We start from the raw sequence: 14,855 nt of genomic DNA, 5'->3' as shown, positions 1-14,855 counted from the left end.
TATCGTCACTCGGTCAAAACATTCCTAAATTCTTTTCTCTTTTTACAATCTAGATAATATGTAAGGGCACAGAGACGGAGATGATAAAGACGGACGAAGAAGAACGTAGTCGTCAGCTAATGATCATCAGAGTTACGTACCCCTGGAACACTGGAATAGCACACGCGCAACGATCGCGGCAACTTGTTGATCCAGAATTTGGCTCATTACGAGTGCAAGCAAACGTGATTCGTGCTGCAGTAGAAGAGTTCTGTTGTCTGGATGCCTAGCGAGATTGAGCAGTGTACCAGCAGCTCGTCGTAACATATCTAAGCTGGTGCCCATCGATTCCGGGTTGTCGCGCAGAGCTGCAAGACCGTGCTGATTCGCAACACCTATGGCGCTCGTCTCGGCGTATTCGATGAACGACACCAGGAGCGTAATGCAGGGCGTTTGCAGTGCAATAGTGCGTGCCACTCCGCTATCGGCAGCCGATAAGAAGTGTAAGAGATTGACACCGAATTCGCGAAGGACTTGTTCCTCGCTTCGACAAAGAAGCCTGGTCAGGACCGAGCAGAGCCTCTGAAGTCTCGAATAAGGTGGCGTCGCGACTACCAAGTCGACGTTGCATTCGGTTACGCAAAGCTTGCATAATGCTTCTAGGGCGAGTCTTTGTGGCGAAAGGGCTGAATTAGGACCAACCGTTGGGAAAGGATCCTGACCATGTGCTGCAGGACATACGGCCCAATGTAGAAGACCATCGAGAACTGGACGAGATATTTCTTCGGGATGTTGACTCAGGTCCATATGTCCAGCTATATTAGCCGCCATCACTAATATATTTTCTCTTATATGATGCAGAAAATCCCACCACCATTCGCTTTCACCTTGCAAGCTGCTACAGGAATCCGCAAAATCTGCGTCTTCCTCTCTGTCATAATTTCGTGTCTTTTGTGCTCTTGCTGGGTGCTCGTGATATAGTAACAAGAGCTTGCCAAGTAAGCTCAGGAACGTAACGTTCTTGGCAAATTCGGCTTCGTTTCCTGGTATAAATGTTAGATTTCTCAGAATAGTCGAAAGACAGACGCAACGACGCGCCAAATTGTCCTGTGTCTCTGTTACGAGATAAAGACTCGCTTCGTCGCGCGAATAACTTTCATCCTCGTAATCGCTTACCCGTCTCCTCTTCAAGGTACCGGCAGGATCTTTAACCTGTAATCTTGGTCCCTCGTTCTCATCCCTTGCTGATTCTTGCTCCTCACTTTCGGATTTGACATCGACTTTCTCCGAATCGACATTGCTAATAACCGTCGCGGAATCGTTCAATCCATTTTGTGTTGGTACCGATTGTTGTCCTTCCTCGTCGTTCTTTTGTGATGATATATCTACAAGGTGTTCTCCCATGTTATTGTTAGCTTTAGTCTCACCGTCATTATCTTTCTTATAACCGTCATGCTTTTTCTCGAACAATTCTCGTGTAAGATCGTTCATCTCGACTGGTTCTCTTTTAATCCTCGACAATACATCGCTCAGTGTCTTAGTCTTCTTTTTCTTGTCTAATTGTTGTTGCTGTTGTTTACGTTCACCATTATCCTTAGGTTTTTCACTCGATTCGCCACCGGATTCGGTGAACTTGTGAGAGTATTCAGCAGTCTCTGTCGAGCTGGTTTCTATTTTAAAATCATCCTTCGAGTCGATATTATGTTCAACTTCCTTTTGCAAAAGAGGTGGCTTCTCGTCCCTAAGAAGACGCGCGAACGGTACCGAACATATCTCCGATTGAAAACACGTTACTATGTATTTTGTGGTGCTCGTATCGACTTGCCACGGCTCCGTGTCAACTTCGCACTCTTGATGATCCCAACACCTTCGAGAGTCCAAAACAAATATGTCGTCGTCTCTAGGCACGATCTTCACAGGACGTCCACGCCTCGACAAAAATGTGTAATTCGATGAAGAGAGCAACTTAGTCCGATCTTCAGGATCTATTGGACGAGTTACGGCTCCCAAGTCAACTTCAGGTCCATTAGACTGTTGAGTCCAATAATGATCCTCGTCATTGGCCGAAGATTCAAACATATCCGACAAAGATCGTGAGAAATGCTCTAACAATACATCCAGTAATCCAGGTAAATGCGCCAACCCAAAATAACTTACCTGAAATAATAGAGATTACTCCAATCAGTCTTAGATTCTAATTGAAATAAATCTTCTCTCTTTTACATCAAATATATAATTTATCTACTTACACAAGAATCATCAAATAATAAAATGTTCAATACATCAAGGGCCCAACAGCTTTCAGCTAGTAATCCTGAACGTAAGGCCATCATTATGCGCCAAGCTTCAACCGGTGCAACATCACCACGAGATAATTTTCTTCGTTTGTATAATAATGGCGTAATAGCTTCTACACTATCAGGAGGAAACGTCATTTCTCTTTTTGAAGTAGGCTGTTGACTCATTATGGGACTCATTCCTAACTGATTCTATAATAAAGATAATAATCCGTAATTGCAATATATTCTACAAACAACGGACATGCCAGAATAATAAACTGGTTTATAAAACGTTATTTACCTGATGTGTTCCTGGTGGTGGGTACAAAGGTGACGGTTGATTAGAATAACGATGATCCCATGGCGGAGGTGTATGACCTATAGTATTCAAAGTTGGTTGGGAAGATGTCCTGTTTGTTTGTTGACTGGCCCATTGTTGTCCAGAGGCAATAGCTCCAACGGCGGAAACAGCTGAAGATGCAGAGGCAACAACAGGAGGAGGCGGTTGTGGTGGTGGTTGTTGTGGTGGTTGTTGTGGTGGTGCTTGAGGCTGATTTTGTTGACTTGGATACTGAACTCTATTATTTCCACTACTGCTATTATACTGACTGGTTGTACTTGGCCATCCTGCAACTATAAGCATATAATAAAATATAATTGTAACATTAATGATCCTTGAAAAAAGAAAACAATTGAAACTAAAATCAAATTACCTGGATATGCTGGTCGCTGCTGATTATATTGAGAATATTGTTGGTCTTTGGCAAAATCAGGATGACGCCTAGGTTGAGTAGGACCTGGAGGTGGCGGCGGCATGTTTTTATTAGCAGCCGCACCAGGAGTATAAATCTGACTTCCTCCGGGACCTCCATAACCGCCCTTAGTTTTYAAAARAAAAAAAAAAAAAAAAAAAAAAAAAAMMRTWKWYGWGWMWMGWAAMWTTCATGAATTAATATGATCAATTATTATTAAATATATATTACCTGTTCTTGTCGATAATAATCTTGAGGACAAGAATACGACGAGGCGGTTGAAGGCTGAGAAGGTGAAGAAGGTTGACTTGTAGCCGTTTGTTGAGTTACGCTAGCTGGATGAGCTTGTGGTGCGGAAGGATAATTATTACTCCGAGCATTAGGTGGCGTTCCCGTTGGATAATTTCCTGGTTGTTGATTACTGCTATACCTATTATACATATCTTGCCCACTGGCGGTATTTGGTGGCATATTTCCACTAGGATAGCCTCTGTTTGACAAAGAACTTTAATTGTCTTATATTCTTCTGAACTGAAATTGTTAAGACAATAATAAAGTAATATATAATCTTACCTGTCAACATCTGGTACATAAGGTGGATAATGTGAACGAGGTGAATAAGGTTGACTGAATTCTCCTTGTTGAGATAATGCATTTCCTTGGGGTCGTATATATTGATCCTGAGGATAATTTTGATAGGAACCTGTTGCCTGGTAACTGCCTTGTTGTATTCCTTGAAATTATTTTAAATTACTCAAAAAGAGTCTCAACATGAAATTATAAAATAAATAAGGATTTTTATACAATTTTGTGCATACCTTGATGTGGAGAAGGAGCGCTACTCTGGCTAGGTGGTCTCGGCGGAGGAGGTGTATATTCTGATACCGGTCCTCCTGGTGTACCACCAGCATAACTACTTTGATAGCTACCATAACCATCCATTGAAGCATTACTGGAGCCAGCAGCAGGGAAGGAATCTTGTGAATTGGAAGACCCTGCAATTTAATATTATTAGTAGAAATTATTCAATTTATTATAAAATTCTACTCTACATGAATGTTATTATTTATTTACCAGGTGACGGTACAGAAGCTGTTCCTTTATTCGCTTTTTTCTTGGAGCCAGCTTCAACTTGATTTATAATAGGTTGTGGGTCTATGCCACCACGATCGAAGTGACATTCGAATGCCAATAAATGTTTTGTATAATGTTTGCGTAACGTGTACGCTGCGCTACTGCTTGCACCAATGCCCAGTGACCCAGCAATATCTTTCCATGTTTTATTTTTCGTTACCTAAAGTAGATTACTTTTATTTTTCATTTGGTTTTTTCGTAAAATTGTTACTAACAGTAGTCGACATTACAACAAATCAATATCGAGAAAAAAACACACTTAGAATATATAACGCAGCAACAAATTAGAATATCATTTAAAAATTACTTTGATCTATTTCAAGAGAAATTTAATATTAAAGTGAATATGTAATTTTACATAACACACCTTTTGTGCACGCTTTGAAAAACATGCACCAATGAAGAAAAAAAAAGAAAAAATAAATCATCATATAAATGAAAATTTCACTCTAAATCGAATCACCGTTATTTTATATTCAAATTAAAAAATTTATCTTCATTGACTATTAAGAATAATTCCATATAGCACCAAGGTTCGTAGATCAGGCTGTTTCCCATATAGTATCACTTTCTAAAATGTTAGTGTTAAATAGTTTTATTTTTTGGTATCTCTTACTTTTTGTTCCTTCTTATTACTTAAATATTTAGAATATAAGAAGAAAGACACTAATGGCAATAATTTCATGCATGATGCAGCAAAGATATATAAATGAAGCACTTTATCTATTATATTATACTGAACTATGAAAATGATTACTATATAAAAAAAATCATTGACGATATATAGTCGAATAAATGAATATATATAGATACACACACACACACACATATCTATATATATATATATATATGTATATATATAGATAGATAAAACTAATGAAATGTTCACAAGGCACTTCAAATATACTTAGAGCGTAAAAAGAAAATGAAACACAATAAGACAATAAAACTACATAAGACACCAAGGGCTAGATGGAACTACACTGCACCTTGCATACCTCCATGAAGCCCCCCCTTTCCTTCACGTAGAGGTATAGCCGAAATAGGTCGAGGGGGTTCTTGGAGATTGTTGGACAGCTTGTGATTGGAGATCTTCGTTCTTCCATGAAAGAGACTAATTTGTCTAACCATGTTCTTCGTTCCATTGAATCGTCCATCTCATAAAGCTTTGCTAAACTGTCTGGTTTCTGAAAAGTTTTATATTTTAATGAATATCGTATAAAAATATATTTTTTTCTAAATATATACTAGAGTTATATAAATTCTACTGTTATAATTTATTTATGATGATGATGTACATACGCAAACACATACGTACGCTTTATTAATATAATATACAGGAAATAGAAGTTTTTAGGCTTGTTTGGTAGACATTATTATGTTATAGCAATTATATATGAAAACTTACTACTAAATTATGTTATATTTTCTTAATTATATAACACCGGTGACAATATCTAGTTAGCAGAAATACAAATATTGATTAATATTAGGTTTTATTTCGTGCAAATTAAGAAAATATAAATGTAAAGGAAAAGAAAAATAATGCGAATCTGATGTAATATCAATGCAATCAATTTATCCTTGTCTCTCTGTTGAATTCGAAATTATTATTATTCTAAAGATTGAATCTTGTAGTAATGATGGAAATGTATTTTAACGCAAGAGTATATTTTGATTAGCTATAAATCTTCTTCGTGCTTTAAAACCTTTTTACAACTGTGCAAAAAGGAGAAAAAATTACAGATTGCATAGAAAGCAAGAGCAATGCAAATGATAAAAAATATAAAACGTTCAAGCATAAGCGTGTATATAATATAAACTAAAAATATATAGCAAATACTTAGATTGAAAAAACCATAACCTTAGATCTGTATGGGTCTTGAGGCACATGACTGTTAAACACCTGTAAAATATCAAAATATTGAAAATTTCAAGAATATAATAATGAAATTATAGGCCCTCGTAATATAAATATATATATATATATAAAATAATTCTTTATAGAAACACATCATGCAAATTGAAATATCTAATTTTAAATGCGGAACTACTTTTAATATTAAATTATGTATATATTAGAGAATACAATACATACAGGACTAGCAGGAGTACGTGGCCAGCCTGGACTATTCATATCAGGATATTCCTCGTGAATTGAATTAATGCTAGCAGCACCGGGAGATGGAACTGTATTTTGTGGAGTTGTAGGATGACTATGATATCCACCTAACATTTCTTTACGGACCTTTGGCGTGAAAGCTGCGTCTTCTCCTGAAGCTACATACGTATAAATAAATATAATTTTAAGATTAAAAAAAAATTTTAATAAATAAGAAAATATATATGTTTATTATCTAATTTCATATTTGTTAATAGATGTATAACTTTCATTATGTACAAGACACTAACCAGCTGATGCATTTGACAATGTTGATTGCTGTGAACCTTCATCTAAAGATGTACCATCAGGACCTGTTGTTATAACTGATGTAACTGTACCACTTGAAGTTGAAGTAACGTTAATAGACGATGTACCTACATCATGTAAAATATATTTAAGTAATTTTTCTAATTCATCTTACAGTTAAAATGATTTTTATTTATTGTTACAAGGAATCATGGAACACTTTCTACTAATTACAATTTAAAAAACAGAAAGTAATATACCAGAAGCAGTAGTGGTTATTCCACTATCATTGGAAGTCTCTGGTGTAAGATCTGTAGAATTATGACTCGTCGGAGTTGGCGTCGATGTAGGATGTGAATTAGGAGTAGTGCTTGGTGGTGGCATTGGACTTCCTTCATGATTCAGTGGTGGTGTTGCGGCAGAGGTATGAATATGTGGTACCGCCGAGCTTGGAGGTGGTGGCTGATTGCTCACATGATTGGGTGAAGGTGGTGGTGGGCCCATAGAACTTGTCGGAGGTCCCATATTACCTATTACAGCTACACTTGGAGTGCCAGGTGGTACCATGCCAGTTGCTCCACTAACTGCATAAACTTGAGGAGGTCCCGGACTAGGAGGCATTCCCGGCGGCACATTATTAAATCCCATTTTATGCTGTAAGACAATTAATATGTTAAAGATATCATATTGAATATTAATGCCAATACTATTATACTTACCGCATAAGGAGGATATTGCACCAAATTGTTTGGTCTGTTAGGAGGTTGATATTGATTATTTGGTGGTGGTTGTGAGTTAGCTGGAGAGGGATAACCCTGTGGGAACTGCATATGTGGGCGAGGAGGTGGATAGGTACTCTGTGCATGATAACCTCCAGGCTGACCTGCAGCCGTTCCCCCAGCTGAATATCCCATCCCACCACCCATTGGATTAATTCCACCAAGACTCGCAGAACCTGGTCCTGGTTGTACTACACCAGGACCAGTGCTATTCATTTTATAACTATGCATGTGCGTAGAAGGACCCAGTGGCTGTTGATACGCCCCTAAGAATTTTTTATATGGATTAATTGCAAATTATATATTATATTATGATAATCTTAAAAGAAAAACTGCATACGCGATCTAAGTATTAAAATAAATTAACTTAAAACCACAACAATATTTGAATATATCAAATACCCTGAGTCGTCATTGGAGAATGACTCATACGCGCTGGTCCATTACCGTCCGATTGGCTGCTCGACGGACGTGGAGGCATCTGAACGTTTTGTTGACCTGAAAAAAAAAACAAACATTTATACACATTTGACATACATTACAGAAAGCATGCAAATACACAAAATTTACTACATCCAAAATACATCTAATTCTTCAGCTTTTCTTTGTTACAAAGGAATGAAAAAATATGACTTTATTAAAAATATGAAGATTAAAAAAAGAAAATAAACGGACCAACAGCAGGGGACATCGAGCGTGAACCTGTGGATCCTGTAGGCGAAGGGGTAGGCCTCATCCCCTGAGAATTTGGTGTTCCAGGACAGGCAGGTCCATTCGAACTGTCGTTACTATTCTGTCCTGATAATTCCTGAAATTAAAAATATGAAATTCAACATTTACCACAAACATATAAATCAAAAGTGTATCTTTGAATTTTCGTAAGATAAATAAAATAATCAAAAACGATCCAAATGTTTGGAAACAAACCCACAAGTGAACTTCGATTAGATATTAAAAACATAACAAACGATTATCGTTTAGGTGTCCCTCAATTTAGTTTTCTTCTTTTTCATGGCAACGGTAATCTTACGCGTTTTTCAATTTTCATAATCCCACGACTTTTCCTAACCACATCTAAAAATATGTTGTCGTTGTCATCTGTTTTACTATCCTAACTAAGAAGGAGATTAAATAGGAAAAGGCGATAAATATCTCTTCTGTAGATGCAGTAGAAACGTTACGTACCAGGAGCCACCGTCCAATAACCGTTCGACGTGACACCGTTCGATCGGCTTTCGAGCAATCAATTACACGCTAGCTCTTTTCTTGCGGCTGGCAACGGTGAAGCAGCGCATTGTGCTTCTCACGCGACTATTATTAAAACAATACAACAAAAAAGATTCCTTTTTACGTTTTAAAGAAAAAATAATATGCATAATATTCCTCTGGATAAAAAAAAACAAATTTGAAAAATAATAAACAAGCACGCGAAGATATATCGATAAAAGAAAATGAATAATAATCATCCAGGTGAAGGATAAGGGGGGGGGGAGGGGTCTTTTATGCAAGAAGTCCCTGTAATCCAGTGATTCTCTTTTTCATTCATATGTCACATCCTGTGCACGACAAATGTCAAAGACACACTCTATGGTGATTAAAAACACTATGATGCATCGTAACGTTCGCTCGTACTAAAACACAAAAACGACGACGACGATGACGATGACGATGACGATGACGATGATGATGATATTGTCGAGAAGAGCACATGATCAGTAACAACAATACAATCCATGTAATTCCATACTTTAGCTTCGTTTTTTGTTTCTGCTGTTGTTGATGTTGTTTGTAGGTATATTTTCCGTAATATACTTTGAACGAATCGTCGGGGCGATACATCGCAACCGGGTTGTGGTAAAAGAGTGACTATAGAAACGAAAACGACGATGACGACGATGACGACGATGATGAGGAAGGAGCGAGCGAATACGAGAGAATAAGAGGTAACACGAGCGAGCGAACGCGCACGACACATATGACGAGTAGGAAAACAGGGGGAGAGAAGGGTAGAGGTGGTACTAGGAGAGAAAGTGGGGACAGGAGTAGTGGGCAGGAGAACGGGAAAAACAGAGGCACGGTGGAAGAAAGAAGAGTAAAGAGAAAGAGAATAGTCACATCATCGCACCTACCAGGTCGCGAATAGTTGTTGATCCAGAAGGATACCGACGAAATACTTGGGTATACGTATTAAGAAACATTGGTAAGAGAAGTCGAAAATACGAACGAACGTTATTTTCTTCTCTCTCGGCATAACACGAGATCGAAACAGAGGCGTTACCCTGTATAATATTCAAGGATGACGATGATCTTTGACGTTGAAAAACTATGCCATGCCCTTGGCTTTTTTACATATTCTTTTAGAAACGAAGACTCGTATATCGACTCGTCGTTGTTCTCCTTCTTCTCTTTAAAAAGTTTTCTTTCTTTCTTTCTTTTGTTTTTTGTTTGTTTGTCTCTTGAGGATGAAGCGTGACAAAATTTAAATGATCACCAACATTAAAATAACATTCGGTAAAGGAAGCATGATCTTGTCACTATCTTGCTGTGAGTGCACCATCGTGTACTGCATCGCTCGAGAAACGCATGTTGTGTCAATAAATTCCCCCTGAAGTTTCTCTCTATCATGGAACAAGGAAAACTAATATATGGACGTTATAAGCAATCGTCAATGTTTCTACACACAATAGAGTTGTACCGTAACGACTAAATACGTACGATGGTTATACGCGTATGTGGTCGGTCGTAAAGGAAAACATATTCTTTTATCGAGTGTTCCGTAACTTCGGTTTACAGAACTCGCGTCTAACAACTCGTTGGAGGGCGTTCTTTCGTGGCGCGGCAAGCGTTCGCTCGTGCTCGGTAATTTCCGTCGGCGTTCGGTTACTCTCCAACTCGAACTCACTGCTGCTTACTGTTTCCCGCTTACTGTTGTCGCTCTCTAAAAACGTTCGGCGAGGGATTCTCTTCGCTCTCTTACATAGCGTAACAGATATATCCCTATTTGTTTCTCGTTCAATTTTCTGTTGTCGCATTAACTAACTCAACGAAAAAATTTCCTTTTTTATTTTTATTTTTTTTTATTTTTATTTTTATTTTTATTTTTATTTTTATTTTTATTATCATTATCATTATCATTATCATTATCATTATCACCATCACCATCATCGTCACCATCACCATCACCGTCACCGTCACCATCATCATCACCATCATCATCACCATCACCATCACCATCACCATCATCATCATCATCATCACCATCATCATCATCATTGTTGATATTGTTAATAAACGTCTCTTTCACTGTTTACGTTTTTCGATCAAAAACGTTCCCTTTTCAATAATCTTTAATATAATTTTTACATGTATTATTTTATTGGTTATTTTAACTAATACTTTCACGTATTTTTCTTATTTCCTATGAATCGTACGAATGGTGTTATTATCTATCTTTCTTAACTCGCAATCCTAACTCGTACCGAGTATATCGATCGTTAGGACGATCTGTGTCGTTCTAACGTTTGTAGCACATACATCGTACATTATAACGTACCTGTATATAGTAAAAAGCGATATGTTAACTTTTTATTACCCATAAGCATGAATTGATTATTTCATCGATATTCAACGTAATTTTGAAATCATCATAAAATTATAATCCTAATACGTTTTTTTACTTTTATTTTATATCCCACACAATTTTCTTCCTACGCACCGTATTTTCAAATAATATCGAACGAAACTTCTCAACAAATTATGTTTTTTTATAAATTAGATTGTAAATTGTACATAAGATTTGTAATAATTTGTTTTAATTTGGAAACAGAAAAACTGAACTTACATAAAAAAGTTTTCCCATAAATAATCTACTGATCGATCAATTGATCTATATCTACAGATATCGGTTATATATTGAAATTTAAACTTTAAATATAAATACACACAAACTGTAATTTTTATTAATATTAATAAATTTTTTTTCTTTTAAGATAAATTAGTTAATTTTTAAAGATACGTCCAAATAATTATTTATCTTTATTTTTTCTATAGAATATGCATGGAGTTTAAAGAAATTATATGAATAAAAACAATTCCGAAAAATAAAGTAGAATAATAAAAGAGAGATATAAAAATAAATAATTAATGCTAATACTAATTGTGCAAACCAGTAGTATCTAAAGTTGAAGTAATAGCACATGCAAAATATAATAATAAATAAAAAACTATAAGTAATATAATGAATGATTAAACAAAAGACACACACTTACCCCAGAATCTATTCCTTGAGTATTGGGTGTTGTTGACCGTTGTTGTAGATTGTGGAAACTCTAAAAACAAAAACAAAAATTAATTTTATCATTAATTGTTTTATTGAAAACTTTATATTTGAAAAATGTTTTTAAATATTGTCATCCAAAACTATTTGTATTAAAAAAGTATTCTTTCAATATTTTACTTTAATGATTCAAAGTTGTTGTACCTTAAACTAAAAACTATTATACAAATGAATTAAAAATCTGAATTCATTTTTACATCTTATTCTAGAATAAAGAAAAGAATTAACAAAATATTTAACTTATGAATGTATTAGTCGATGAAAGTAATTCCAAGTACAAGTAAAGGTAAAATAAAATAAAAGAACTTTTAACTTTAACTTTAATTGTTTTAAAACAATTTTCGATTGAAATATTGCAGATATTTCTATCTTATCACATTTCCTTTATTTATCATTTTTTCCTATAATGCATGGTTTTCTTATTTTACGATTTCATTATCTAATATTTATCACTCAATTGAATAACAGAAGAAGTAATATAGTAATATCATATTAAACCAAATAAAAGGATTAATTATCATTCATTAAAGATTTCTAAAAACACATTTATTAATTTATCTTTAATTAAGCAATTATATCTTTTATTCATTAAATAATCTTATTAATTGAAATATTAATCAGTGCATACAATATTTTCAACAATACCTTCCTATAGAAATGTTTGTTTTAATAACAAACTTATATTTTGTAACTCGGTAAAAAATAAAATTATTCAATTTCTATATAAATTACTAAAATAGAAAAATCATTTCAATATATTCTTGACAACATATGACTTAATTGTCAAAGTTGTCAAAAATAAAAAGCAAACATGTGACATATATTTAATACTCACTTGAGATTGGGTTGGTTGAGGTTGTGGAGAAGCAGATGGTGGTGGTGCTGGGGATTGAGAGAGAGCTCTTTGAGGTGACTGACTTGAAGGATTTACTTGATTAGATGGAGGTGGAGGTGGAGGATTTGGAGGTCCACCTTGATTCCATCCTCTTTGTTCCGTATATAGACTGGAAGGATGGCTTGTTTGTGTTGTATATGAATTTAACTAAAAATAGAACAATAATATTAGTTAATAGTTTTATATATATACAATATTTAGTAGATTATTATTTATATCTTTAAGAGTTAATTACCTGATGATGACTGTAAGGTGTATGGGGTCTAGCAGGAGAAGTATAACGTTGGGCATATTGTTGATATGGCATTGGAGTTGGAGAACTGGGTCCTCCTGGTCCTCCATGTAATCTTGGTGAACCCTATTTGTTAATATTGAATTTCATGTAAAATACCATTCATATAATATCATTCAATTATATAATTAAGTGATATATATGTTTGAATGGTTTTGTAGTATTCAATTTTATTTAATGCATGTAATAAAATTCCCAAATTTATTTTATTATAAAAATATTATGTACAATATTTTTAAGATAGTTATACTTCTTCATTATTTTACAAGATTCTATTATTACGCTTCTATATTTGTTATACCTATATCAGCAAATTGTTACGCTTCTATGTTTATTATACCTGTATCAGCAAAAATAATTATTCGAAAATCTAAACAACATAATATTGAATGTTTTTACTTGTGAACTAATGGTATTAGAATTACCTATAAATAAATAGAGTATATACTAAAAGGGTATATTTTGAAATTGTGTTTGTATTATTTACCGTTTGTGGAGGACGTTGGCTAGGTTGGGGATATACAGGTGGTACAACCGGTGGTCGTTGCATAGGCCACGGCTGTTGATAAGATTCAGGTCCCATCGCAGGATAATTCCCATGGAATCGATGAACAGGTGTTGATGCCTGAAGTAACTGATTAAGAGTAGGCGTAGGACCTGTAGCCTGGGATATACTTTGACCTGATAGAAACCTTGTTTGGCTAGGAAAGTTGGCAGGAGTACTTCCTACATACGCTAATCTTGATTCAACCTTAGATGCAGTGTAATGTTCTTCCATGTCCGGTCGATGAATTCCTGGAAATTCTCCATGTTTCGTCACGTATTCTGGTATCTGTTTACCTTGATAATCTGTTAACGGTTTGGCGGAAAATTCGTTAGATTTATTAGTATACTCTTCAGAGTAGTCACGTATAACATTCGGTGCAAACGGATGTCCAGGATGACCTGCATGTCCAGATGCATCGAGGGCCTCCTGTTTACCGATAGTCTCTTGAGGAGCTTGGCCGGCCTCTCGTGGAGATTTTATTTCACCGGCAGTGTGTCCACCAATGTCCTCGCGGTATTGACTCATCTCGAAAGCCGTGTCCCCACCGCGATTCACATATTTAAGCAGCTGGGCCGCGCCCCGGGACACTTTATCACCCGGCTCTGGATCCAGCTGCTGCTTTGTACTACCACTTGCACTATTTCCACCAACTTGTGGACGTTTCTGTGCGCATTTCACGGACTCGTTCAGCTTCACATCGTTTTGTTGGCTCTCGGCTTGCGTCGCAGCCATGTTCTCTCTCCTCACGGAGCCATAGTCGTTTCATAAACTGGCCAATCGCGGGACCTCGTGTGTCTCGCGTACTATATATTTATAATCGAAATCCTGATTAGTTGAGCGTCTTGTATCACGGATAACTCTTTCCACCGCATTCTCGGTCAAACGAGCGAGGACCAAGCAACACACTAATGGAAAAATTACTTCTTCGCGTTTTCAACGTAGAAGGAACCAAAAAAAAACTCATACACGAACGTCAAAAGCAGCGTCGCACGTATTACGCCATCTTGCGACCACGGTATATATCATAGTCTGAACCCAATGCTCAATCATAGGACAGAAAACGAAGCTGTGGGACAGAACATCGCCCAGAGTTAACCTTTACTTTAACTTCTAATTTGCATTCTGATTGGTCGATACACGATTCTTCTTATATAAATTTTAGATAATTTTATTCTGATTCATTGGAAATATATAATTTTATCATGCTAAGATTAATCGATGACAATTCAAATGAATAACAAAATAATATTAATAAAAATAACAAAGTAAAAAATAAATCTTTCTTCTTTTCTTCATAAAAATGACAAAATATTATATCCAAATATCTAGATATCCTGAACGCACCAATCAGCGTTTTATATAACTTATTCGCTGATTGGTAGAAATCGTAATAAAAATCATTCGAACTGTGTTTCGTAATTAATATCTCGATTAAATCTTTTTAAGACTAAT

General features: G+C 35.7%; 1 protein-coding gene across 5 annotated transcripts in view; it reads right to left on the bottom strand.

Moving 5' to 3' along the window:
* The window catches only part of LOC106787188 (trithorax group protein osa), a 14,768-nt gene extending 322 nt beyond the window's left edge, over positions 1 to 14,446 (bottom strand). The window contains exons 1-20 of one of the 5 annotated variants that reach the window (XM_014749331.1): positions 13,344 to 14,446; positions 12,800 to 12,922; positions 12,505 to 12,711; positions 11,602 to 11,661; positions 8,009 to 8,141; positions 7,736 to 7,831; positions 7,274 to 7,599; positions 7,085 to 7,208; positions 6,557 to 6,682; positions 6,243 to 6,424; positions 6,009 to 6,050; positions 5,134 to 5,331; positions 4,085 to 4,304; positions 3,829 to 4,005; positions 3,584 to 3,743; positions 3,242 to 3,500; positions 2,972 to 3,137; positions 2,560 to 2,891; positions 2,229 to 2,468; positions 1 to 2,136 (exon numbers count right to left, since the gene is read on the bottom strand). The exon at positions 1 to 2,136 is cut by the window's left edge and continues 322 nt beyond it. In XM_014749331.1, the coding sequence (XP_014604817.1) occupies positions 133 to 2,136; positions 2,229 to 2,468; positions 2,560 to 2,891; positions 2,972 to 3,137; positions 3,242 to 3,500; positions 3,584 to 3,743; positions 3,829 to 4,005; positions 4,085 to 4,304; positions 5,134 to 5,331; positions 6,009 to 6,050; positions 6,243 to 6,424; positions 6,557 to 6,682; positions 7,085 to 7,208; positions 7,274 to 7,599; positions 7,736 to 7,831; positions 8,009 to 8,141; positions 11,602 to 11,661; positions 12,505 to 12,711; positions 12,800 to 12,922; positions 13,344 to 14,135 (5,967 nt within the window). In that variant the 5' untranslated portion in view covers positions 14,136 to 14,446 and the 3' untranslated portion in view covers positions 1 to 132. Of the gene's footprint in view, positions 2,137 to 2,228; positions 2,469 to 2,559; positions 2,892 to 2,971; positions 3,138 to 3,241; positions 3,501 to 3,583; positions 3,744 to 3,828; positions 4,006 to 4,084; positions 4,305 to 5,133; positions 5,332 to 6,008; positions 6,051 to 6,242; positions 6,425 to 6,556; positions 6,683 to 6,814; positions 7,209 to 7,273; positions 7,600 to 7,735; positions 7,832 to 8,008; positions 8,142 to 9,080; positions 9,433 to 9,462; positions 10,411 to 11,601; positions 11,662 to 12,504; positions 12,712 to 12,799; positions 12,923 to 13,343 lie in introns of those variants that run through there. The other 4 variants (XM_014749328.1, XM_014749329.1, XM_014749333.1 and 1 more) reach the window with 4 other exon arrangements.
* Positions 14,447 to 14,855: the final 409 nt, after the last annotated feature.

This window comes from Polistes canadensis, unplaced genomic scaffold (assembly GCF_001313835.1).
Source record: "Polistes canadensis isolate GaletaPanama2010 unplaced genomic scaffold, ASM131383v1 scaffold_95, whole genome shotgun sequence".
NCBI classification, from domain to species: Eukaryota; Metazoa; Arthropoda; class Insecta; order Hymenoptera; family Vespidae; genus Polistes; species Polistes canadensis.
Note: the sequence above shows the minus strand (reverse complement) of the source record. Positions and strands in the feature narration are given on the sequence as shown.